Source organism: Leptosomus discolor, chromosome 12, assembly GCF_034619465.1.
Source record: "Leptosomus discolor isolate bLepDis1 chromosome 12, bLepDis1.hap2, whole genome shotgun sequence".
NCBI lineage: Eukaryota > Metazoa > Chordata > Aves > Leptosomiformes > Leptosomidae > Leptosomus > Leptosomus discolor.
The window spans coordinates 13,066,019-13,093,683 of record NC_141402.1 but is presented as its reverse complement, the minus strand read 5'-3'; the positions used below and the strand labels follow the sequence as shown (position 1 = coordinate 13,093,683).

Below are 27,665 nucleotides of genomic sequence, written 5' to 3'. Positions count from 1 at the left end.
AGGAGACCAGCAGGGTTTCGGCACGCCCCTAAGGGCCACCCTGCCTGGTTCTTTACTTCCAGCGCCCGCCGACCTTGCCCTTGGCTCCTGCCTTCTTGCTGCTACAATACAAAAGAAAAGAAAAACATGTCAGAATGGTGGAAGTGGTGGGGTTCTGTGGCCACTGTGCATTTCTGACTCTTAGATTAGATTCGAGCTGCTGTCACTTCTCACATGTAGGGCACACCTGGCATAGAGCACATCCTGAGAAAAATATTGTCATTATTGTAGAAGGAGATTCCTCCTCAGGCTCTTAGTGAAAAGCCAGGATGTGCATGCCTGAAAGAGGAGGAACTTTCCTGATTCCTGCATTATCAGGACAGAAGTCCACGTGGTCTCAAAACTAAATGACAGGCCTATCCAGCCACAGACATCATGTTTCCTGCATTCAAATCTGCTATGATCTGGCTTTTAGGATTTAGAGCTGTTTCTGGAGAAAATTTCTTCATTATCAGGGAGCTCTGTTCAAATTCCCCAGATGCTCTACTCATCTAGTAGTGGAGGCAAAAACCTGAGCAATAATTTAAATACAACTATGAATTGCTTTGCTCTGGCAAAGGCAGAGTGACTTCTTCCTTATATCACAAGAGCAAGAGCCTCCAAAACAGTCCAAACAGCTTTTTAGGCCTCCCCTCAAATCAGTATCCCCATCTTGCTCGTGGTGTGTGTGGGAGCAGTCCAGCTACACTCCCCACGCCAAGCACCCGAGGCAAACACTCTCCAAATAGTATCTTCTTGCACACAGAGGGGCAATCCTGCATGCAAGCCACTTACCTTCTGACCGAGAAGCACACACGCCCGGAGTCAGAGAGGGGCCAGGCGTGAAGTTAGTCAAGTTAGATTCTGCACCGGCTCCCATAGGCAGCACCTTGGCTTTTGGGGCTCGGCACACCACCAAACCTTTCCACCTCACACACACGATGATGAGGCTGCTTCTTGAACCAACAGACATGCAAACTGGGGGCTGCTCTTTGACATGGCAGAGCATAGGGCTGGTGGCCAAGGACAAGGTGGTAGAGCCTTGCTATCAACAGAGAGGCCTTCTTCAGAACCACTGGCTCCTCCAGGGAGCAGAAAAATATGTGGACAACACATCTGGTGAGATTTTTGTGGTGTTGCCCCATGGATTGGTTCAAGAGCACTACCTGTATTTACGGAAGGATGTAGCACAGTGACACAGACGTACGTGTAGTGGATACTTTACCTTTTAGCCAAGCTAGACTTGGTCTATTTGAAAAATTGACCTTTTACATGACAGAAAGCAGAGCATTTTCTGCTTATCTTAAATTCATCTCAGTGTCCCTTTTGCCAGCCTTTCTGTAAGTTCAAAACCCAGTGTAGGAACTGCATAGCTCCTCAAAAGAAGGCAAAGTCCTTTTATCTCCACAAGTGCCTGTGATGTTTGATGTTAATAACCTTTAGAGTGTGCTTAAGGAGACTTATTAAAGTCTGAAGCAAAAGGATCACTTGATCCTTCTATAACACATTAGCAGGCATCGCTTTAGAATGATACCATCTAGCGTGGACAGAAATTTAAGTGCATAGAAATCTCACAAAGTCTGGCCTTCTCAGTGCGACCTTTTCAAATGAGAGAGTATCATGTCTTTTGGGGGAACAAGCATGCAGTAATGGTACAGCCTGTTGCAGGCGGTGTGGTGGCGCCCCTCAAAAGAGCAGCAACACCTGGACAAATGGTGGCATTCTTCTGCAGCTGCACATTCTGCTGAGTTTTGTCAGTCTACAGCTCTGGACAGAAAATACCACGGGAAGGTCAAGCCTTATGTTTGGCATCTACAGACAACTGAGTCCCCAGCGTTACACTCATCTGACAAGGCAGGGTGGCTTGGGGAAGGCAGTGTCTGGCCACTCCTGTCATCCAAAGGTGTCACCAAAGACCACCACTTCATTCCTAGCATGACTTTGCTAAGAAGATACAGAAGCACAGTGAAAATCAAATCCCGCCATTGGAGAGCTGTCCTCCCTTGCTTCCCTGCAGTTCCTTCTCTGTGTTAGATTTCTACCTGCCCTAGCCCCCAGGCTTTGCCTAGCCCTGATCTCTCCTAAGTTCACTGTAAATACCTAGAATAGTTAAAGATAGAAGACTCAAAAAATCTAATGAAATACAAGTCTTGTGGGAAGGAAAGTGGGAGAGAGCTGATGAGTGAAAAGAACTCACAACAGTAATTCCATGATGTTAGTCTTGTTACACACCATTCCTTATAATCTCAGCAACCCTTGTTTACTCTTTGTAAACAATGGTTGTATTCCCTTGAGTATTCAAAGCACCTCAGTCAGGTGTTTGAAAACCCCAGCAATAAGCAGATGGAAATTTTGCAGACATGGTGTGAAGAAATGTGATTTTTTTTTCTTGTTAGCTGTTACATTCGCTTCAGTTTCCCCTTCATTTTCTCAATGTGAGGCAGGATGGGAGTTGCCCTTCCATCTCTAGCCTCACTTCATTGCAACAAGAAAATGTTGGAGTTGAGACTGAAGCGACTACTTTGAACACTGATAAGATATCCCCAAGCCAGGAGCTAGGAAGGGGATATAAGTACTTACTGCTTCTGAGCCTGATCGATCCGGTTCCTGAAGGTGATAATCTGCAAACAACATACATGACCAGGGTTTTTAGAGATAAAGAAACCTTGTTTGCTCACAGCGAGGGGAGTTTTACCTGCTGAAGTGCTGGAAACAGGTGCCTATGGTAGGGATTAATACTTCCTCTGAAATAAAAGCTCACCCTTGCTTGAAGTAGAGAGTTGTTGCTCCTTGGCAATAAATCTGCAAGCCTATTTCACTCGTCAAGGGAAAGAAGAGCTAGAATTTTATAACCCTTATTAGAAGATTTCCTACATAGACAAATTAACCTCCTATGAGCTCACATGTCAAACTGCAGGCAAGTGACCTGGAATGAGTGTCACTCTGGCCAGCTGGAAAGCTCTTGGACAGCTCCATTGCCTGTATGTGTCAGCCTTCTCACTCTTCCCCTATTCCTACACATTAGGAAGTGTGTAAGCTCAATGTGATGGGACCTCAAGAATGGAGGATGGGTGTCACATTCTGCTGGAGTACCTTTGCTGGCTGGCAAAGCAGGAGGTGAGAAGCCTGCAGCAGTCACCACCTTCCCAGCCACTCATCTAATAAGAGAAGACAACTTTTAAAGAGTCTGAAGAAGAAAATATTTAAGGAGAGCCTCAGTAACCACAGAGGAAAAGGTTGAAGTGAGGGCTCTGAAGACCTTCCCCAGCTCTGTTAATGACTGCAAGCCACTAGAGAGCCTGTCCTACAAGACGGAGCATTTCTTTGTTTAGCCGTTGGTAAACTGCGTATTTCAACGTGATGCGTGGGAAAGCAAACACCTACCTTGCACAGGGTGAACACCTCGTGGCCTGACTTATCACCTCAGTCCTGGTCCATGCTCCTGGACTAGCTACCAAAATCCTGGGACTCTTCCAGCTCAGGTACTGGAAAAGCCCACAAGAGCTGGGGTGTGATAGAGAGCCATCTTTTGCCCCTTCACCTTCTTATTTGTAACCAAGTCAGGGTTCTACCTAGTTTTCCTGGGGTGGAAAAATACACTTGCCAAGATGTATGCTTTGCTTCTGCTTTTGGTGTAATTAAAAATTCTCCACAGGCTCTGCAGGACCGAGAACTGATGACCCAACATTTGACTATTGAAAGTGATACTTGACGTTCCCCATGTGCGAAACAAGAAAAACAAAAGTCATACGCTCAGGTTGGCCCAACTACTGGTATTTCCTGGCTCGTGTCTTTCCGTGTCAAATGGAAACAAAATAAGAGACTGAAACATTAGCGGGAACAAGACAACACAAGGAAGGAAAGATCAGCAGATCACCTGCTTTTGTACTTACTCATGGAAGTTTTAATATCTGCCGCAGTGGTTTGAATTATTTTTTGCAGCCGAGTAATTTTTCCAAGTGTGGAGGAGAACCAGCTGTCTTCAGTTTGACCCAAGAACTTAAGACTTACCTTTAGTGATAACCTTGTGATAGTGACTATAACACACTCTCCAATGAAGCACCAAAGAGCAACAGACATTAGAGCTAAAGAACAGCTCCACTCTTGTGTGTCCCAGTTCCTTCCTTTGTCTCTCCCTTACATCCTTGCTTGTGTCTGCTTCATTCCCTTTGCTGTTTTCACCTACCTTTCTCCTCACTTTTTTGCTTCCATCATCTTCCCTTTGCTCTTCCACTTTTCTTCTCCCATCTCAGCTGTGCATTTTCCTTCTACTTTGCTCATTCTTTGCACACTCTCTCCTTACTTTTCATCAGCAGCCACCCATCTCTTGTTTATGCAGAGGTTTCGTTACCACAGCATGTACATTTACCCCGGGACTGCCTCAATTCCTGTTTTTCCACACCTAGTTGACCTCCTATCCTTAAGCTAGTCCTTTCCAGTGTTTTGGATCTGGATAAGCATGTGCCACAAGGTGCAAAATCTTTCCATACCCCATACCGTTCTTTTCTGTGAAGTCCAAGCTATTACACATGCATCCTTAAGCTTCTGCATGGATCCCAGGTACATCAAAGTGACTCCCCCATGCATGCAGTACCAGAGGTTTGGATAGGCAATTATTTTAGAGATGGTCTGCGTGGGTTGCATGCTCAGTGCTTTAGCCACATCCCTGTTAGACCCTGACTTTTCCTGAATTACCACTTCATCTGTTTTCAAAGAATGGTAGGGGAGAGAAAAAGGAAGTGAAGGGAGAGACACAAGATCCAGTTTTCTCTTTTCTCTCTGCACTTGGAGCCAAATGCCAGTTTCTGATTGGCACCTAGCCTCTGACCATGCGGCAGGCTCATGCATTTGGTAGCCTTTGCTGCTGCTGTTACACAGGCAAGTTTGTTGTACTTACAACTTGGAAAGCTCCTGCAGCCTGCAACGCAGTGTTAAAATCTAAGAGAGATTGAGATAGTTACGTTGGTGTTGCTCATTCCCTGTCAGCGTGTGTTTGTGTGATTGGGAATTAAAAGGAGAGAGAGATGGAGAGAGAGATGGAGAGAGATCCGATAGGATTTCTCAGCCACTGAAACCTGATGTAGGTGGGTGCAGCCCTGTCCTGTGACTGTTTGTGAAGGAAACATATCCACTTCCCGTTGCCATATGACACTCAGGTAGGTGCTCCTGTCCGGAGACAGTTTTCAGTGACTCCAGAGAGCTCAGTCCACAGGGAATCTCCCTGAGATCTCTGGGATGAGAATAAAACTTACAATGTTGAAGTGTGAAACCAAAGATGGATTTAAAAATATTACTTTGCAATGGAGACGAGTGAGTTGAGAGTTACTGAATTTTCAGGCCACAATTACCTACAGATTAAACAAGAACGAACAAAATGTGTTTGAGCAGAGCGTGGGGAGTCCATTTTCCATTGGGTTTGCCTTTCCGTGGGACACTGAAAACCTTGAGAGTGGTCTGTTCAATTTCAGCCTGAAATGTGAAATCCAGTCCAAGTATGTACATTAGGGGAATGCAGTTCCAGGTGTCTTGCTGCTTAAATATTGCAAAAGGGCATTGGAGACCTAAATTATGTCACCACATGGCTTTTGCCAGAGGAGTCACAGAGATTTTTACATTTTGGACCCAGTGCCATTAATACAATGTCTTCTCAACTCACCTCGTATTTTTTCCTCTTGATCTGCTCTGTAAAGTCATACTTTTCAGTCTCCAGCTGGTATAACCAGTCCCACAGTTCCTTGGCCTTGTCTCTGTGTGTTTATGGGGAAAGGAAGATGGGAGAAACACATCACATCATGTATTCCCCACAGTTTTCACAATGCTGCTTTTTACATTTTAATGCAGTTCACACATCTTCCTGCAAAGGCTTTCTGTTCTCTGAAAGCTACTCACCATTTTCAAGGTCACATTTTTCTCACCTTCTCACCTGAGAACCTTTTAGGCTTGCACTCTGGCATGTGTCGCACACTAACGTATTTCCTATAGATTTAATTTTCCCTGTAACTCTTAGTGAAAGAAAAGAGTCCAGAGGAATCAGATGAGAAGGAATGAGGACTCTGAAGGCCACCTAGATGAGCAGAGAAGCTGCCATTGTGCAATCTCATCTGTTTCAGGGCTGAGGTCAGCCAACCTCATCTTTCAGTCATGTGTAAACTCCCACGTGTGGAGGCCAGACTACCATCTGATGACTGCTCTGCGCCAGAGCACTTGGCTCCCAAGCCTCCAGCCTCTGTGGAGATCCATACTCATACCTTAGCAGTTCTAACTCACCCCTGGTAATGACACAGATACCGATATCTGTAGGTTTGTTCAACTAATCTCAGAGCTGGGTTTAAAGTTTGTACCCAGTCCTGTAAATGACTAATCCTAATTATCAGGAGAGGCTAACAGAGCTATGCCAGGAACACGGCTAGATGGCTATAAACCATTTCAGCAATTCCCCACATCCCCATTTCCCCTCCATTCTCCAGATCAAGTCAGAGCGCAATTTAACATTGTCCCATGATGAATTTCAAGGAAGGCCTTCTCCGCTACCTCATTTGTTTCACTAGAGAAGACTGCAGAACAGCAAGAACAAATTTTGGTGGATTACATTCGGTAAGTCAGGGTAAGCGTGTTACCTCAGCTTGTCTTCATTAAGGTGGTCAATGTTCAAGGGCTTGCGCCTCTCTGCCAGGACCTTCTTCTTCGTCTCTCTGGCTGTTTGCTTCTTTCCTCTCTTCTGATCAGCCTGTTTTCAGAACAGTGGTTAACATCAGACTGCAGAAATTCAGGCTGAATGAAACAATTTTGGTGACAGAACATGTAAGACAAGCTGCTAGGCATCCAGAAGAAGGAAAGTTGAGCTGTTTTCTCAATGTGTAATAAAGACTGTTCCCAGTCAATCCCGTGGTTTAATGTTTCCATATTTCATCCACCAATCCATGCTTCTTACCTTAGCTAGATAGCTGCTGTATGTGGCACCCATGGAGGACAGAGCCTTCTTCTTCTTGAGATCATCCTCAGCTTTTCTCTTGGCATCTTCTTCCTCTCTCCGTGCCTTTTCCTCCTGTGGAGTGCGACAGACGGAAGCAAATTACTCTAGGGGAGATTCGCAGGTTCCCCAGCAGTCTGTGTCGCTGCAGGGAATGTGATCAGATAAGCATGTTGATAAGAATTGGCAGCTCCCGTTTCCTGCCCTTGCTTTAAGAAGGTGGTCGTTTCTTCTTCAGATTGAGACAGGCAGAAGCTATAGGTTTTTTCTGTCTCTAGAGATCTTCTCTAATTTGAGGCTGAGACAAGGAGAGAGATGCAAAGACACTTACCGCAAGCCTTGCCTGACGCTCCTTCTCCTTCTCAGCCCGGATTCTCTGTTGCTCTGCTCTTTCAGCTCTGCGCTTCTCCTGCAAGAAGCAGTGACAGAGGCATTGAGTCATCCCTGTGGCTTTATCCACCTCTCCAGTATTACCCACCACCACCAAGAGCTTTGGTTCGTAGAGTGAGTCACCTACTCCCTTGCCAGAACATGCAGAAGGGTCTCGTGCAATTCCCAGGTGTCAAACAAGAGGCTGAGAGAGGGGACAGATGTGGGGAGAAGCCGTTTGGTGGTGACTTGAGCAGTCCCTTCTGTATGTGGCAATACAGCATTCTGCCAAATTCTAACGGGACTAATGGATTCAACTTCTCATCTACAGAGGTTCTCTCAATCTAGTACAGGGAGATGGCAGTACAAGGACTCACAATCCTCTCCTTGAGGGCAACCAGCTCTTCCTCTTCCTTTCTCCTGGCTTCAAAGTGGCTGTCAATCAAGGCCTGCAGTTCAATCAGGTCTTTGTTCTGCCTTTTCTTTTGGATGTCCTAGAAGAGCAGGAAAATGCATTGAGCAAGCCCATATTGCTCTAGGAACATGTTCTGGACACCCTGATGGTGAGAAACAGAGGGAAAAAAAGCAGGAAGTGTCTGCAGATATCCGTGGATATCTATGGAATTAGCGTAAATTGCTGTTGATGCAGGTCAGAGACAGTCAGAGACTCATCCAGGTGACAGTCAGGAGCCCAGAAGGGAATAGAATCCACACCTCCCATTCCCCTACAACATATTTTATCCCTGGATTTGCTTAGCTACTTATCTCTGCGTATACTTAGCTGCCTCCTCTTTGCTTTGGGATATGAATCTTACCTAGAATATGTTCCTGCATTTTGGGGCAAAGCAGATATTTCTGTGGAGATTTTCAACACCAGAGTTTCTTCATTTTTCTGTCAACTTTCTAGGAAGGTATTTGGATCTCTGTTTATTAAAATTCTATTGTCATTTTAGGTGTGTTTCTCAGCAACAGATGTGTATAAGGCTGCTTTATTTCAGCCTGCAACTTTCAAACTATTTACAACAATGAGACAGGGGATCTGAGACCTCCTAAAACATGTACTTTCTCCTTTCTTCATATATTGGCTTCAGTGATTCAAGGAAAGAAAAAAGCCAAATACATTGTTTTAGCTTAGTCACATTAGCAATGAATGCATCCAGAGAGTTTCAGGGAGCAGAGGGTAGCCTTTCACTGAAAACAGGCAGCAAAGCATCCATTCTTTTATCCTTGACTTTAGCCTCAGCAATATCCAACACAGGAGGAGTTATGTGGGTTTGCACACGTGGATGGCTCAGGTACAGCCAGACAAACACAGCCAGTCTCAGGAATACTTACATCAAAATCTACTTTCTCACCCTCCGGTATTTTAGGAGCAGTTAGTCTGCGGAAAGTAAAAAACAAAACAAAACAAACAAACAAACAAACCACCAACAAAAGGATTTTCAACTTAAGAACAGGCAACTTTTTAAATAGTCCTGCCCTCAGGAATGATCCTGACAAGGAGGAATGTTGATGGACATACACAGGGATGAAACAGCAAGTCAGTGGAAAACCAGTGTTCTCCAGAACAGCACTGAGGACCATCGTCCTTCCTGGAAGGTTGTGCAAGGCAGGGAGTTGCCCCTAAAAAATCTTTTAATTCCCAAAGCCTATAGTCATTCCCTACCACATGGAAGGACGTTGGTCCACGAGGTGGTTGGTGCAGTGCTGCGGCACTCCATTCTGGGCAGCTGATGGAGTGGGAAGGGAAGGTCCTGGCACCCCGAGCCAGAAGGTCCATAGAGGACCCTGAGTTCCAGCCAGCCCAGCCCACATTTGCCACCTTTCCTATGTCAGCAATCCTGGATGGATGGGTAGTTTCCCAGCCATGGCCCCTCACAGAGGATGTACTGTTGAGCTGCCTATATCTTGGGGTACTGTGAGACCACAGTATCTTGGACAGTTCACAAGCTCTCTGACTCTATCAGGAGCTGGTCTGAAGACCCTTCTGGCAGAAGCAGACATCCTGCAAAGGTATACAGGAGCAGCTGGATGTTGCTTGAGGGAGGGTTGGATAAAGGTTCCTAGTGGCCTTTTGCCTAATAGGACAATCCAATGCTAGATCAAAAAAAATGGTGCCAGGGTTTTGAAACTCCCTGCGCCTCATACTTACTTTATTCTGGGCTTCTCCTCTGTATTTGGAAACATGGAGCAAAACAGGAAGGGAAAAAGAGGGAGAACAGTTAGAACAACAGAGATCATGCCAGCTGCTAAAGTAAAAGGAGGGAAGGGAAATTTAATCTTAGGGGAAACATCCCGGAGAAACTGGTTAAATCTCAGGCACTTCCAAAAGAAATGCACACACTCACACACCCCTTCTGCTAGGAGTGAATCTGGCTTTACCCTTGAAGCAGAATTTGGCAGAAAAGAATCGAGAGAATGTATAAAACTCCTAAATGGTGGTTTCATGTAAATGCGAAGTTATTTTTCTCAAACCATCCTGACCAAAGCTCTACAGAGGACAGCTGATCTGGAGGTAGAAGAAAATGTTGCCTTTTTCAATCAGCACTTGTTTTGTTAAAGTTAACCTGAACTCACAATCATCTCAATGATAACTAGGCTTTGCCAGTTTTGCTCAAATGCCTTACATGGAGGCCAGAAGGAAGAAGCTTCATGACACACATTTTCTCCCGGTTCATTGACTCCCAAGATAGCTTAGGGCACATGTCCCTGAGATGCCTCGGTGCCATGGGGAAGATGCTTATTCTTCTGCACTGTGTGGTGCTCCTCAGACCCTGCTTGGAAAGGCCATCCTCTCTTAGCAAGCATCCTCTCCTGCTGAGGTACATGAAAAATTCCCATGGGCGTTAATGGGGATGACCTTTGCATCTCCAGGAGAGGTACAATGCCCTGATAGGCAGGCTAAATCATCACAGAGGCTGTCAGCTTGGGCTCTTTGGCAGTCAGAAGTGTTCCCCTGCAACAAGTGACCTTTCCCTGGCTCTCAGAAATGTGCTGTCTTATGAGTTACTTGCTTAACATTTGTGCTTGTGATCAATTCCCCTCCCTGCTATGCTTTTTAAACTTTAGTTATTAACGCCAGTGTAATACCAGTAAGTTCACACTGTTATTCTCACAAATAGAAGTAAATTAAACCCAGTCTCACAGGGACCCAAGTTGACTTTCATAACCATACACTATGTTTGAACTTTCAGGGGTGCTGCTGGATTCTGCAACAAGACTCTCCCCATGTTGGTTCAGTGGGAGGAATGGAGGTAAAAAGCTCACAGCCTATTGAATTTGGTGAAAAAAAAAAAAAACCCTAGCTTTGTAAAGTAAAAGTAACAACAGCCTCCCTGAGGAGTGCTATCCTTAATATGCACTAAATAGGCCTGCTATCCTTAATATGATACAGAAAGCTATTATATTGTAATTTTTTCAAATGCTTGTTTGCACTCAGCTGTTTTGGAACTGATGGAGGGAATTTGGAATAGCAAATGGAACAGAGTAGGATAAAATAAAATTAAACCTTATAAGAGGAAAAATAGCAAAAACTGATACTGCAAAATATTTAGTGGAGACATAGTTGCAAGGATGTTGGATAATAAAAAATTGAGAAAGTGGCTAGAAATGGATTATTGAGATAATTAAAAGAAATGAGAGATGCGTAAAAGAGATTAGAAACCAACCTTTCCTTTATCTCACTTTCCCACACCAATTTCAGTAATGAAATTTTGGGGAATAGACTTCTCTCCTTTACTGCAAGAACACTGCCTACCAAAACGTATCTCAGTTGAGGCCTCTCTATGCTAAAGCAATGCTAATAAAATAAACAGCATGTAATTAGAAGAGTGTTTTAGAGCAGTTGTATAAAGGAAGCCACAAATAGCTCCTGAAGAAAAATACTATTAGCCAGCAGCATACTTCTGTATTTCTTCTCTTTTTAAATTGTTCTGTGTTTCAAATAGCCAGTAAGCTTCTCCACACGTTAGATAAATTGGGTTTTTTATGTGGAAAGGAGAAAAGTAACCATGATTAACCAGTCTATCGGGGATGTTATTTGCACAGGATTCCCTTCCCTCCCGACATACCCAGAAAATTTTCAGAAACATTCCTGTTTAGTTTAAAGCTGCCAGTTAGTAACACTTCAGAAAGAGAGGCGGGGGGGGGGGGGGGGGGGAGAAAGTACACAGGAAATGACTGGGTTTGTTTATTGACCTTGGTTGCCAGGATCAACACCTGTCTGTCAATAACTGTGAATTTGGTTTCAGCTGCCACCAAACCAGCACTTTAAACTTAATTAAACCAACAAACATTTGTAAAAATAAAAATAAAAATTAAGGTTAGTTGGTCTTGAAATAAGAAATTGTAGTTAGAATATTTAAAGGTACCTCCAGAAAACCAGAAAAGAGGATAACAAAGAAATAGGAGCCTTTATTAAAAAACAAACAGTAATAAATCTGTCCTTTGCAGTGCATGACCCAGCATTGGTCTGTACTGTATGCACGAAAAGCAGCCCAGGGATGGGATTTATTTTGAAATGCCCCTTCTTTCAAAACACCATGTCACGGAACTGGGCCAAAATTTGTTGACAAGCAGGAATTGTCATAGCAAATTCCTGTTCCTGTGGCGGATTTTGACTGGCATTCTGGACATTCTGCCCATGAACCATGGGGCTGTGACAAAATCCCCACATACAACCCTGCCAAAAGAAGGCAAGAGCCACTGGAAATCCAAGTTCACTGCCCTGGTGATTAGAGAGTCTCTGAGTTTCTGGTTTCCAAAAGGGTTAGCGCAGGGAAAGTACACACCACCATAAATACAACCTTGCTTTCTCCTGCCCCATTCTATGAGTTTCACACAGTGCTCCCCCTCTCTGTGAATCCATCTGAACTGCCTTTGCTTCGTTCAGAAATCCCTAAACACCCTCCCTTAATCCCACTTCTCAGAAGCTTCTCAGAAGCAGCATATCTAACTCACACTGTGTCCTTGGGAAAAAAAAAAAAATCAATATGCTATTAAAAATAAAAGGAAAGAAAGAGAAAAAGAAGGAGAGAAAGGGGCTCAGAAAGGTCCTCAGGATATTGCCCTAAATAAGAAAAAAGCCTGAAAAGCGAGCAAGAAAATTAAAACAAATGAACAACAACAAAAAAATCTACAAAAACAAAACAAAACAAGGAAACACAGAAAATGCAGGGTGGTTTCAAGTGGCGTTGGGCTTTGTCTTTCAAAACAGCTGGCCAGGAGTTGTAGGGGTTGGGGCAGTCAGAACGCCACCAAGCTACTTCAAAGGCCTGTAAAAGTCCGTGAGAGTCTTTCCATACATTTAAACTGGTTTTGAATTTGGCCCAGGGGGGCTGGGTTATCTTGCCCACATACATTTAGATTTGGTCCTTTCACATGAGTCTTGTCCCCACCCATGTGCTCCAGCACCCACTCAAGTATTCTGAACAGCCTATCTTAAGCCCATGGCCTGCCCCACCAGTCTGAATAAATTTATTCACATGCTTGGTGTTTATCCCAATTTTAAGTGCATGGCTGGAGCAGAAATTTAAGTATCTGTAGATTCAGGCCTGGAGACCATGACCTTCCAAGGTTGGGTGAGGAAGGCACATCTATGCAGGGCTCAGCTTCATTTTCAAGCGTGACACTGAGATTTAAGAGATACTTCCCTGATTTTTTGGGGTAGAGAAAGTTTGTTGATGAAAGCTATGACACAACAGGTTCTAGCTAAAAGACAAGTCCAGAGCAAGCTTCTAGAGCTTGGTTTTCACCATCTACTATCCTAATGAGGATGTACAGGCTTCTCAATACAGCAGTGACCCCCCCAAGGGTGATTGGATATGCACAGTGAGCTATTCTTTGCGGCAGAGATGTTTTGGCCCAGTTCCTGAGTTTAAAATCAAGTGAGGAACAAAAACAAATACAGAAAAAAAGAGTGAGATGTTAGAAAGGTGACTTTGTTGTCCTAAGACGACACCAAGCTACCATCATAGTATTGGCCTTCTTCATCAGCTGTAAGTTGAAGGATAAAAGCAAAAGAGAAGAAGCACAGTAGTCAATCCACAACGAGCACAGTTCTCCTAAAAGCAACTGACCCCACTCCCTCCCTGCCATGCTCGGAACCTCAGATTCTCCAGAGAGCGAACAAGAAGAAAAACCACCTTTTTGGTGATCTGATATGGCAAACATACAGCCCTTTCCGCCATATTCATCCAAAGACATCCAGAGACACCATTTCCCTCCCATGCTCTCTTTGCTCTTGAACAAGGTCAGTGTTTTTAACACTGTTTCCCTGGCACTGAAAGAGAAAAAGGGTGAGAGTCTGTAGGTGCATCACATACCTTCTTCATGGGCTTCCTCTGCTGGGGTCGTGGTGCAAGCAGTGATGGAAAGACAGGAAATAGGAAAAAAAGAAAAACAAAACAGATATTTAAAGCTCTTGGAAGCCTGAGAAGAGACCAGGGAATGCATGAAGGGTGGGGAAAAAATAAAGGAGGGGAGGTGAAAAAGGAATGACTGAATTAAGGCAGGGAGAAAAGGTGTCTGGAGAGGCTGCCAGGAGTTAAAAATGCTGTAAGGTTAAAGTAGTAGTAAGCGTGGAGATTAAAGGAGAAAAGGACTGCAAGTGATCATTGTGGTTAATATTTGTTTCTCTTGTTTTGTTCTCTTCTACCAAACCAGGACTCCTGTTCTCTCTCTCACACACACACTGTCGTGTTGCAACTAGGTGGAGTAAATCAGAAGTCATGTCACATACCTGGCTCATGAACTTCAGGTGTGAAGTGTCATGGAACAAAATGCAATGGAAAATAAGAGAATGAGAACGAGAAACCTGTTATTTCACACACCAGAAGAGCTTTTGAGCCAAAGAGGAGGAGGGGCAGAGGGGAAAAGGGGTGAGAGGAACAAAGTTAAGAAGTAAACCTGAGGTAAAATAAATTAATTAGATTTGAATGAGCATATAAACAGAAGTCACAGGACAGGAAAGGAATTCAGTCGGGTGAAACAGGCAGGTTTACAATAATAGTGCAGCGCTTAAAAAAAACCTTCTGAGCATTAGATGACATAAAGCACAACTGTACCAAGGTTTACCTTGATCTGAAATATGCACATGAACATAGTCAGCACTCTCAAAGCACTGTTGGTTCCATCCTTTTGTCCAGCAGTATTTCAGTTGTTTCAAACAAACACAGTGTGGTTCAGAAACCTACTGAAATACCTGCCGTAACTCATCAACGTTCAGCTACTTTCCAAAGAAGCTCGGTTCTCTTTTCCAGATCTATGGCTTAGGCCATTTTCTTCCTTGAAGACAACCTTGATGTCTATATAAATCTGTGGCTGTTCTTCACATCCATTTGCAATGCAGAATTACAAACAGATTACTTGGTAGGAAGAAAAGGTTCATTAAAAGTCTGTGCGGGTCTACATTTCATTGGGGTTTTTTTGGCAAAGCAAGAATCGATCAGCAAGGCGGGTTTGCAGGGTGGATTTTGCTTTTCAGCCATACGCACACCAGTGAATATTTCACAAAGCAGGCATAAAAATAATGCAAAATCTCACAGTATTTATATTCCCTGTGTACAGTCAATGGGTCAAATTCTGCCCTGAGAATTGAAACAAAGCTTTCCCTATAGGAAGAAACATTCATTCTCATATCACAATGCAGAATTTAACCCATTCCACAAGGATATTTTTTGCTGAGCTACTCTTTTACAATAGTATATGTGTTGCCCTAGTTTTTAGTAAGAATTTCATGCAGCAGGTATGTTTCCTCTTCCTTACTGCTGATTACACTTTACTGAGGAAAAAAAACTGAATTAAACTGAAAAAACAACCACGCCAAAGGCATGCAAGTTACAAGCTATCATTAACAGATAGATTGTTGTCTCCTGTCACCTTGTATTCACTTCCCGCACACATCATCCCAACAGACAGACACTGGGGAGTTTAGAAGTTAAATCACATACCTGGAGGGGGGGCTTCATTTAGTAGGAAGTGTCAGGGGAAAGACATAGGAAAGGAAGATAAAAGAATTAGAAACAAGTTATTCAGGAGGGGATCACCTCAAACTTCGGTAAGACCGGGTTGAAGAGTATCACTTGCAGACTAGGTTATAGGGCCAGAGTGTTAATAAGAGTGGAAAAGGAGAGTAATTACAGTGGGGTGTGAAGTAGACAGGGAGGGGATGCCATAGAAATGAAAGATAAAGGGAGTTTGAATGTTGATGAATTGCAACAGTTTAAATCATGCACAAATATAAACAGTGAGCGACTGCAGTAACACTGCTGATCCTTAAATTTGAAAGAAAACATACCCAAGAAGAGTTTTACAAGTGTGCAGTGTAACCTATGTTTCAGCTATGCACATGCCCTTTTAGCTATCGGAGCGGGTATAGGGACATGCTAGTTACTCCAAGGAAGTGCTGCTTTGGGTGTATCTCTGTGTTTGCATCTGAAGCTCCACCATCTAAGAACCTCCACTGGCAGATTTGGGGTTTAGCTCTGCAGAACTGGAAATACTGGGGTCTACACAAGGCTTGTCTCTGCTGCAAAGGAGTAGAAACCACTCAAGCCTGTGGGCCGGGATCCTGCTGCAGGCCATACCTGTGAGTGGAAGCAGCTTGTGTTTCCGCAGCTTGGGTACCTGCTCTGTGCCCTGCCTGCGGTGTAGTCACAGCCCTGAAAGTTTTCAGGGGCATTAAAATGTTTCTTCTAAGCTTCTTAGAAGGTGACTTTTCAGTTACAAGTAATAATTATACTTTCCTATAGAGAAAATAAATTGTAGCGAATCTTAAGAATGGATTGATTTTTCATGAATCTGGTTTTCTTCAACATCTTCAAATTTCTATGTAGAGGAATCCTTCAGATTCATACATAGGAATTTAGATGTCACACACATGCACTTGGCTAGGTGGAAAGTGTCAGCAAAGAAAAATAAAGGAATTAGAAGAAGAATCACACAATGACAACAACTCTGAATTTGTGCAGACCAAAGCTGTGACTTAGATGATGTGTTAGACAAAGACAGCATTAATAACAGAGAAACTAAATAATCATGCAGTGATACGAAAAGCTGGGACAGTCTCCCTCTGACATAAAAGTTTCCTTTTACGCTTATTCTACCTACATCTGATTTATAAACTTGCATTTTGTTACGCTTTATGTTTCAGAGGGAAAAGAAAACATGGGGAGGCTGTGGGTGTGGCCTTGTTGTTAGTCAGGTTACATTAATACCTGGTGTTCTGCACAAATTTCAAGCTCCTATATATGTCAAAGCTTGAGACCAACACTCAAGTAGTGAGTAGCAGTTCAATAAATACCAGGGAAAAGAGGTACAGAGGGGCAGCTGGGATGGCGGCAACGACCTTTCACTTGTGCAAAATGAGGTCAGGAAAGCCTCGGGAGCAGATAACAGACAAGAATTAATATGGTTAATGGGAGAAGGGAAGGATGTGAAACAAGAAGCAGCGCACAGATGAATGTTGAAGTGTTCAGTCATGCCAAAAATCAATCAGACAGCTTTCACCTCACTCACTTCAGCCCTGGCAAAAGTACTGATCTCGTCTAAACTAAGAGGCTGGTCTCCCTCTGCGGACAGCAGAGTGAAATAGCTAGGATGGGCAGCTGCTGAGATGCAAGTGCTTTAATAAAGCTACTCCAAATGTCACTGGATAGTTTTCACAGACAGCTTAGAGGGCGCTGCAAGGTCAGCTTCTGCTTTTCCAGATAGTAAACATTATAACGTTCCCGTACGCAGTGTGAGGATGGCTCTGAGTCCAGTCAGTGGCTATTATCACAGCTTATACATTGAGGTATTTCTCTACAAAAATGTTATTACATTTTTCATGCAACAGTTAGCTCTTATCCTCATTATTACACATCACAGAGCAGAGGAAATTATTACTGGTGGAAGGTGTAAGGAAGCTGCAAGTTATAGTTTATCATTAATATTTTGGTTTTATCTGTTTTCTTCCACCATCTTTGAATTCCTGAGTATAATATTAGAGTTACTGGTATAATTTTCCAACAGAAATCGTATTTCAATTGAATCTCAATATTTCAAAATGCATGTAGATCTAGGTAAGATTTTGGTTAAAAAAATAGAAGCAGTTTCACAACCATAAAAGGTTGTATAGATATTGACATTTCTAGAACAAAACCTTTTCATTTTTTGCCTTGTGACAATCTCTCATTCCAGATTTGTTCTTGCATTACACTATATATACCCCACATTATCCATAAAGTCAATGCTTCAGAAGCACCTAAAATAGAATTTTCATTTCAAAATTTGGAAATCTTCCATAGAGAAAAAAGGAAAAAAGATGTTGTAACAAAATGTTTTGTTTCAACTAAATAAAAATAATTTTCAATAGCTGCCAAACAAGGCGTTCCTTTTTGTTTTGTTGTTTGTTTGAAAAAGTTTCCATTTTGTCCCAATTCAGAACATAACTCAATTGTGAAATTGCCAAGCACAATTGGATTTCCAGCACACAATAACCCTTCAGATTGACGCAGAGGAATTCAGAAGTCACATACCTGGTTCATGGACTTCTTTAAGAGGGAAGTAGCAGGGAAGGAGATGCAAAGAAAGAAGAGAATTAGAGCAAGAAACAGAGGATGATTAAAATACCTTACACTTTTTTTAGCTGGGGTGGAGGAGTTAAATGGATAAAAAATATTAATAAGATTAAAAGAGAAATAGAGGGCACATGTGGATGTCAATTAGAAAGTCATGGAGAGGAAGGACAGGGAGTGTTGGGAGATAAAAGGTGCAGGTGTCTAGCATATATATTCATAACGTTATAAATCAAGTGCCATTGGTAGCCTTTGGTTGACAAAAATTGTTTACTTGTATTTAAGTCAAGTCCATTACCCATAGGTTTGAATGTGCAAGAAGGGTTCAGCCAACCTGTTATTATTCATGTGCATAGAAATCCCAGGCGCTGCAGAAATCAGCGGGCTCGGAGGAGCTGGCATTGATTTCCTCAGCGCCCAGGATTTCACCGCTGGTGCGTTGGACCGCGCACCGATGCGAGAAGGTGAGTACGAGCGCGTTACTGCTCTCCGGCTGCAGGGTAAGGTATCGGGTGAAAGCCTTGCTGGACATGCAGAGAGGCAATTGAACGGTAAATGGGTTTGGGCTGGCAGGCTGATGCTTTCATAAGCATGACCTAATATTTTGCTAATCACACAGATTGTCTTACCAGATCTGGGCTTTTAATTCGTGTTGTAACATTAAGCAAAAATGCCACCCTGCTACCCCCATTTTTGCATAATGCACATTAACCCCGAAAAATACCAATAGTTACAGGAAAAACACGCAACTACATCTTTTCTCTGAATTGGTATTTTCTCCAAATACGCTGCAACCAAAATTACACCACTCGGTCCAATCCTTAGCCCAACAGAAAACTAGGTGTGACGTGGTGTCCCTTGCTGCTCACGCCTTCAGGTGCAAGTCTCTCCGCATCCGCATGCATTGCTGTGAAACCGAGTTTTGTCTCTGCGCAGCAGCAGTGGGACAGGAGAAAGAGGTCGGCGTGACTGAGGGATGTAGCATTGCCACAGGGCACGGCTGTCCCACCTCCGGCCCCAGTGCATGATGTAGAGGAAATGTTTTTGGGAACACTAGCCCCATACCAACTGGTATCCCTACCGATAGCCTGGTTAGAGACATCAGAGTGCTGGGGAATATAGAAGCAATTGAGCGTTGCTGCAGGCATTGTTTTCAAAACAGCAGTTAGCTCTCAGTACTCATCATGCCGCTTATCCTACGAGAGCAAAGCAGCCGTCAGCAAGCATGCAGAGGATATTTTTTGCATCCTCTCCTCTTCAACCACCTCCAGAATTCCTGCAGGCATTACCGCTCCAGACAGAGACAGAGGAATTCACAAGTCATGGCACATACCTTCCTCATGAGCTTTAGCGGGTGGGAAGAGTCACAGAGGAAAATGCAAAGGAAAGCAAGAGCGTTAGAAACATCAAAACAACTGTTCACTTGTACAAAAGGGAAGGGGAAGGAAAGCCTGAGAATCTATTGCAAGGAAATAAAATTAATGAAATTTTCATATCATTAAATCATTAATGATATGAGAAGCACTACTGGAAGGAAGGGAACAAATGGTCTGAGATACTAAAAACATAAAGCTGATTTAAGTGGCCATGTCAAATGACATTTGTCTTGTATGCACATTCCTGCAGCCCTGCGTAAAGCAGCATGCCGTTTCACAACACTGATGCTCACCCAAGTGGATTTACAACCTGAGGCCAGCAGGTTTTTGGCGGCACATGGCTGCGTGTACTACCATGAGACAATGGTCTAGAGACTACATTGCATGACAAAAAAAAACATCTTTAATCATTTGCAAAGCTAAAGCATCAAAATTGTCATCAGTTGCTCCATACGACAGGATTTAAGCTGAAAAAAGGGCGTGTGGAAAGGTCATCGTAAGAACGTCTGCCCAGTAAAGGAGAGCAAATCCTCTCGGCAGCTGCTGTGGCAGCAGACTGGTTGTGGGCGCATCTGCACATCGTCCACAGGCCTGGCCCAGAGAGACACAACCAGAGCAAAGGCTCTTTGATCTTCATCCTTTTGAGAGGTTTACATTTCCCAGGAGTTTTTATACATTTTTTTTCATGCAACAATTACCACGTAGCATCGCCAGTGCATTCAATGTCAAGACAGAACATGAAGGAAGAGAGTATAAAAACCAAAATGGTGGCAAGTTTTCTTCCACATTAATATGCCTATTTTTAATTTCTCTTTCCTTTTACCATCTCATGGCTTACTGGCTAAACCAGAGCTTACTCTGAAAGACGGGAGTTCAGGAGTCATGTCACATACCTTCCTCCTGAGCTTCTTTAGGTGGGAAGAGCCACAGGACAGGATGCAAAGGAACATTAGGAGAAACACATTATTACATGGGCTGATATTACACAGGCTGAAAACTCTGTTAAGCCAGAGGGAAAAATTTTATCCCAGTAAAGGATGCACTAACGGCCAGGAGGGGAAGGAATTTGAGACACATGTGGTTGGGAAATAACTTCACCATGCGAAGGGAAGAGGCAAAAACCTATTGGAGAGGGAAAATCTCGCAATAAGCTCAAATCATACGTGCTGAAATTTCTCTAATTCCAGTCTTAGAGAAACAACCTCCTGCTATTGCCCAGGCAGGCGTTATGGTGAGCCCTGGACACAGCAGGAGGGGTGGGGAGGCTGGGTTACCACCGAGCCGACATCAGTCAGACCTCTCACCGAGACTGTTCCCGTGTGTTAGCCTGTGGCAGAGCTGGCCACAAAGGGGATGTGGAAAGTAAAGACAACAGAAGCAATAAGGTAAGATAACTGAGTCCTGCCTCTCGCACCACCCTTGAATTCCCCCCCACTGCCAAGGAGACGGTGGGGAGCAATTTGGAAGGCGATGGCACGTACCTGCTTCTTGAGCTTCGTCAGGTGAGACGTGGCGGGGAGCAAGAGCAATGAGATGGAAAATGAGAAGAGTTAGACTAAAGAGTGTGTGAATGAAACAGGGGGGTCTAAAAAAAAACGGGGGCTATGAAATAGAGAAACAGAGAAGATGAAATGGAGACAGGCAACTGAAGCACACACAGGTGCAAGAAATGTAAAACCTTCAGGACCAGGATGCTATAAAACTCCTGCAAACCGCTCAGAGCGGCTCTCCCACAGCGTTACAAAGAAATTGACCCTTGTTTCAAATATGCCCGTAGCACAAAGCTTTGCAAATGTGGAACCAACACACCCTTTGGCTCCTCATACCCAGAGCACCACATCCCAAACCTCTCCAGTGCAAAGGGTGGGTTTCTGTTCCAGCCCCTCTTCTGCCCTGCCTGTCCCACCTTGCAAACGTTGCGTGCGGTGTGGGGAGCCAGCTAGGGTTACTTGCCAGTGTCTACATAGACATAATTAATAAGATCTGCATTCTGCAGTATTATTTATATTATATATAATATGATATATTATAGTTTACAAACTTATAATATATACAATATACTATATATAATATTACATATTATAGAATATGCACTATGTAACATATGGCTACACACATACCTTGCCACAGATGGATTTTGAAATCAAAATCCATCCAATCGTTATCTGCCAAGCTACGTAGGAGAAACCAGTTGACACCTGATAGAACCCTTTCTAGCCAGACCCCAGTTATTCCACGGCGGACGTTACAAAACACCCGGGGCTAAAAATCAGCCTCGGAGCCTGCTGTGGCTTGAATGAAGGGATTTCATCCGCATTTCACCTGCTGCTCCGTCCCCGAAACCGGAGCAGAGGTGTCCACACAGATGCTCAAGGATACGGGGCACTCTTGGTGAAATTTGTGCAAGGGACCAGAAAAGCCCTCTGCTTGCAGGTCATTTGTCCCAGGGTCTTTCTCTTGCTTTCTTCTACCACCTTGCGAAATCGAGGTGTGCATCGACACCGAGCCCTGCTGCAGGGAAGAGGGGGGCTGAGAAGCTGTTTCACGTACCTTCTTCTTGAACCTCTTCTGCGGGTGGGAAACATCACACAGCAAGGGAACAGGAGGAGAAAATTAAAACAAGAAATATCTTATTGGAACATTCTTGAGGTTTGCCAAGCTCCCAGGCCATTATGGGTAAGAATACACAATGATGGAATTATAGGGTAAGAGAGAATTAAAAATAATATTTTTATGGACATGTTATGGGGTTATAAATGTTACTGAAATATGGGAATATGACCACAAATGAAAACCACATAAAAAAAGGCACCCAGTATTTTATTCTTTATTAGAGCTGGCTAAAATTTCCTGAAACTGACTTTTGGTGAATTTTTAACCAGAAATAAAATTGCTGCATTTCTTTTGTTTTAAATCTTTTTCTCAAGTGGTGAAAAATTTTCACCAACATGTATCAATTTTTGAAATTTCAAACTTCATTCCTGAATTTCAACACATGGCTATAAACTTTACAGGGTGACCCTCTCCCTTTTAAAAATTTAAGCTTTGGAGAGAAAGGAGGGGACTTGACACCATTGTGACAAAAAAAAATTCAAGTAGTTCAATAAAAAAGGTAGATCAAAACAAATATATATACACTTGTTTCCATATACATATATACACATATATATATGTATATATAAAAATTATATATATGTGTGTGCATTATACACAATGTTTTTTATATATGCATGTATTTTTAGTATATATATATATAGGTTTTGGTCTGTTTTTTTTAAACAAAAAACAGGCCAGATTTCCTACCAGCTCAATAAGTGACATCAGTGTCCATCATTGCGGTGATGTCTGTGGCTCAGGACCGAGTCCTGGCCACTGGGTGTGAACCCTTTGCTCTGAATTTCCTCACACACATTCTTCCTCTGCACTGAGAGAGAAAGCAAGCAGAAGCCATGTCACATACCTTCTTCCTGAGCTTCAGGTGGCAAGTGTCATGGATCAAGAAGCAACAGCAAGCAGGAAAATGAAAACAGAAAACTGTTAGAGACTGGTATTGGGGTGAGCTAAGGCCTGCAGAGAAAAATGGTTAGAAAGTGATGGAGAAAAGTTATATGGAAAGGAAATGGATGACTTTGGAAGAGAATGCAAAGGTCAAGCAAAAGTTGGGAGCAAGGAGAAGATACACCTCAGAGAAGACAGTCATGCAGATTAAAAATATAGGAAGTCACCTGCCTATTAATTTTGTGTTAATCATTAAATTCTTGAAACCCAAAAGTAGACAGTTAGAGAAGGAAGGAGAAAGGCAAGAAATGCTTCTCCTTTAAGGAAGGTTTGTCTGTAGGAGCAGACTTGCTTACTCTTTGGACATTTGACAAGGCATGAAGGATGGAGCATGAATAGCACCTTCACCTGCCTGGCTCTGCCCCTCCGGGCAGGACTAGAGTCACGATGAGGACTGAAGGCAGTGCTACAACCCATTTGGCATCTCTATTTTATTTTCTTTTTTGAGCCCTTGGTACCTCAGAAGCAATGCTGGGGGGCATTAGAGACATGATGTACCTTAGGGCAGGAACTACTCTCAGCATGGCCACAGTCACACCTCTTCGCACCGCCACTGATGGGAATTAGCTGGTAGCAGCAATTCAGAGAAATCCATGGCCAAAAAAAAAAAAAAACCAAAAAACCCATGCCGCCGTATATAAAATGCCCAAGATGGACATTTCTACACAGGGGCAGGTCTCTGTCTCAGAGCTGGTCTGGTACCATCCACGTGCAGATATTACACCTCCCAGTAAAGGATTTTGCCTTTGACTCCTTAGAAGATGTCTTGGACACTAAGGGCAGATCCTGGGAGAAAGACCCAGAGTTTGGCCCTTGTCTCTGTCCCAGACACCTTGGGGAAATGTAGGATGACAACCAGCAGTTAAGCTCACCTGAACAGAAGCCAATGTGTCAAAAGTGCCCCGCAAAACAGTGATACAGCTCCAAAATCTTCCTCTCCCTGCTGCATACGAAAGCTGAAACAACGCAGGTGAGCGGGACTTTTCATGCTCCATCTTTCCAGATCAGTGCTTTGTCTCTTGCAGCTTGTCAAATCACCTTTTGCCAGCTAAAGGTGCGTTAAAAACCTTCGAAGATCTTTGCCAGTCGGTTCTCTGTCTCATTTTTTTTCCACCCTTGGCAGCACCCCATTGGGTGCTCCTCAGGAACTGGGCAATCTGCTCCTCTTTTCAGTTTCAAAATTTAAACTCAATCCGTGGACATTGCCAAAAAGAGAATGGCAGGATTTCACCAATGATACATTGTGTGGGCTCTGCGCCAGTCCCTGCTCTGAAACTCTCCCAGTTTATGGACAGATTAGCTCCCAGCTTTACAAACATCCCCCTCGGCTCATACAAATATTGTGTTTTACCGTAACGTGAAGGTTCTGCATATCATAGCCCCAATTTGGCCGCTTTTATGGTCTCTGACTGATTTAACTATCAAGTGTTTCAGATCACCTTTAGCAGCAAGCACCAAAGAGAAGGGTGAAATGTAGACAAGGAAAAAGCAGGACCAAGAATCAAAGAAAGAAAAATTACGTTCCAAGTTTTTTTGTTACCTTCTTCTTCGTACTCCTCTGCATTGAAATAGGAGAGGGGGGAAAAAAAAAAGCAGACAAATCAACCATCAGCCTTGACGCATCAGTAGGACATTACCCGTGGCAGAGCCCTTTGCACTCACAGGGATGCTGGGCAAGATGGTCTCTGAGAGGCCGCTTCCAAATCAGCACGTAAAATAGCAAATAAAATTACTTTGAGAAAAAAGAGGCGTCATAAAAAGGGGAGGAAGGCGATACTGCATTGAAGTTTTTCTTGGAGAGTGGGAACTCAGGTGTACACATGTGTTAGAAGGCAAAAGGTGGCAGAGAGGGCCTCTGAATATAGAGAAAAACAGCACAGAAAAGGCCCTGTATGTTTCTATGTATATTACTTACATATATTGTGGGGGATTATGTTTTACAACAGAAAATTTTACCTATACAAAAGCCTCAAAACAAATTGCCAGCAGATGGCAGTGCCTCTACAAAAACTGGCAGTAACCAGGGCATCAAAGTGGGGCTGAAACCCCAAGGGCTGCCCGCAGCACAGCCAGCCACAGCGCTGCAAGTAGTGTAAAATCACCAGAAGCTGGTGACAGTCAGACAGACAGACGTGCAAAAAAGAAACCTCAGATGTGTCCAACCGTGCTGGCATGTTCTGTTAAAATCTCAGCAACGGGCAGTAAGGAGAAGACGGACACGGCCAGCGAATGCTGCAGGCTTGCAGGGAAGCAATTAGAGACAGATTTAAGACTTACCCTCTCCTTGCTCCCTGTGAGAGAGGAAAAAAGGTTATTGAAACTAGATAAATATTTCTTCCACTCCATATTATCGTCAAGCTTTAAACCATATATTGAAGCAATCCAATGCACTGTTGTTTAAGGTCTGTTTTTTCTTCTTTCCTCTATTCTCCCCCTGCTCTTCCAGGAGACAGTTGGCTTTAAGAGTAGTAAAGTGACTGGGTTTGGGTTTGATTTTAAATAATGTTTGAATTTCTGAAGGTGCATATCCAGGAATGATCCTACCACCACAGTGCTATAACACGATACCCACACATGAGCACTGTGCAGGGGCTGATGAAGCGGGACCTCAGCCCTGGTGTGCCAGGCAAGCCAGCCTGCAGCCAATGGCCCATGCCAACCCAGATGTGCCGCAGGCTCCCTGAACCCTAGGGCTAATAAAAATTTGACATAAACCAGATGCTGCTCGATGTTTATCCTGTGGCTGTAGCAATATCGGTCTGTTCCCGCTCCTTGCCCCCACTTGCCATCTTCTTCTGCTCTACCATCACCTTGTGTGAAGCCCAAACCCCAGAGCAGCCCTGAGACCAGACCCTAAATGAGGGACATGTTAATCGGAGATTGCCTGAAAAAGGTGCCAGATCTCACCTTTGGAAAAATCTTTTTTAAGAGCAGGCTGGACAAAATGACACAGGCTGAGCTGAGCCTGCCTCACAACAGAGGAGGAGGCTAAGTGACCACTGCAGGTTGGTCCACGATGCCTCTGATACCATGATTGCCCTAAATCTCCCCTCTGTACCTACTGATGCATAAGTGTCAAATGATTGTTTTATTCTAGATTTGCTAAACCAGGGCAGAAAGTGGCTCCTCTTCCTCACTGTGTGTTTTATTCCCCCCCTCCAGGTGTAGTGGCATGGCCACCAAGGACAGGCTGAGCTGTGTGGAGGTGTTTGGAGGACATCCTGTGTTGGACAGGGAGGATGTTGGGTCAACTTCAATAGACCCTTTGACACTCAAAGCCAAGACACCCCTTCCCCACTGCCTGGGGAGGCTTTGGGCTGTGCAGAGCGGGACCGAGCCCGTCCTCTGCGTGGGGATGCCCTCGCTCTGCTGCCTGGAGCCAAGCTGAACAGATGAACACACAGACGGCTTTCTCTCTACTTACACTTCCTCGGTATCAGACATGTTGGCAACGAGTTTCTAGACAAAAGATGAAAAGGAAAAAAAAAAAAAAGAAAATAAAAAGGTGTTATTAGTGAGAGCACCTCCTAAAAAATGCCAAGGCAGGAGCAGATGGGTTGACATTTGAGGACAAAAAAAGCCAGGCATCTGCTTTCCCACACAGCAGCCAATCCCCCACCAACACCGACATTTTGGGAGCAGCAGACCTTTGCCAGCCAGGTCAGAGGAGAAAGAGAGGGGAAGAGGAAGAGATTATCTGGAAAGATGTGCCCTGTCAACTCAGCTGCTTCCCACAGGTGGGCCCAGGGGGGGAAACCTGGACCCAGCTTTAAGTTACAAAACCTCCAGAGCTCAGGGAGATGGACGCAGGCCAGGGTGTCCCCTTGCACCCATCTGACATTTCCATTGCTCCAGCAAGATCAGAGTAATTTTTCCTTCTTTTATGCTACCACAAGTGGGAAGGCACCAGCTCCAAAGCATTAGTCAGAGCTAAAAAAAAAATAACCGAAACTACAAATATACCCAGAGATAAGTAGTTATTTGTCGGCACCCAGAGATGTGTCTGATTTATACAGCTGATGAATGAATGAACATTACCTGTTGATTAGTTTAAGATCAAAACTGGCCAAATGCCTGGTTAAGCAATTCACGTGAGTATAACCAGTTGTATTTATTACAACCAGTCCTCGCCCTGTGGGGCAGAAACAAACCCGTCCACAGCGCTGTGGTGGCTGGCACTTCTGCACAGCCCGAGTCGGGGCTGGGTGCAAGCCACCGCCCGTGGGGAGCTGCAGCCGGGGACGGGCGCGGGCGAGATACGGCCACTGCTGATCCTGCTGGCCCCCAAATGTGCGTATCGGGACCTCGGCCAGAGTCGGGGGGAGCAGCGCTGGCTGCTCTTAGGGGAGCGCTGTGGGAATATCCCAAGCTGTGGCGGGTTCAGTGATGGCAGCGGTGCAGTGCTGTGGCTCTCCTAAAAGTACCAGCTGCCTTAAGGCTGGGGGAGGAGGTGGGGAAGGGCCCCCTCAAACTTCCTCCAAATCCGCAGTGGGTCTTGATATAGGCTCCTCCTCGCTGGGAAAGCCAAACCATGACTTTCATGACTTCATTACTCAGCTGATATATGAGAGATGTCTTGAAGGAGCAGGTGGGCTGACTTAGATTCAAAAGGAACAACTGCAGCTCAGAAGCTTTCTATTTCAGAGGAAGGCAGTAATCCCATAGGCTCCAACCCTGCCCTATAAGGGATTCTCTCCATTCCCCAGCAACAACCCTGGGCACCACACATTAACACCAACAGGATTTAAAACCCCCATGTTCTAAGCAGCAATGAACAGCCAGCATTTTTTCTTCTAGTTCCTCATTTCTCCCTTCTGA

General features: G+C 44.1%; 1 protein-coding gene across 1 annotated transcript; it reads right to left on the bottom strand.

Moving 5' to 3' along the window:
• Positions 1-52: 52 nt before the first annotated feature.
• Positions 53-26,291, bottom strand: TNNT3 (troponin T3, fast skeletal type). Its single transcript, XM_086472005.1, has 13 exons — positions 26,272-26,291; positions 25,011-25,086; positions 21,612-21,857; positions 13,681-13,786; positions 9,510-9,528; positions 8,693-8,738; positions 7,735-7,851; positions 7,320-7,397; positions 6,950-7,063; positions 6,636-6,745; positions 5,675-5,765; positions 4,916-4,956; positions 53-101 (listed from the first exon to the last, which is right to left on the bottom strand). Exons 1-13 carry the CDS (start codon positions 26,289-26,291, stop codon positions 53-55), a joined length of 1,113 nt encoding a protein of 370 aa, XP_086328131.1.
• Between the last annotated feature and the right edge of the window lie 1,374 nt (positions 26,292-27,665).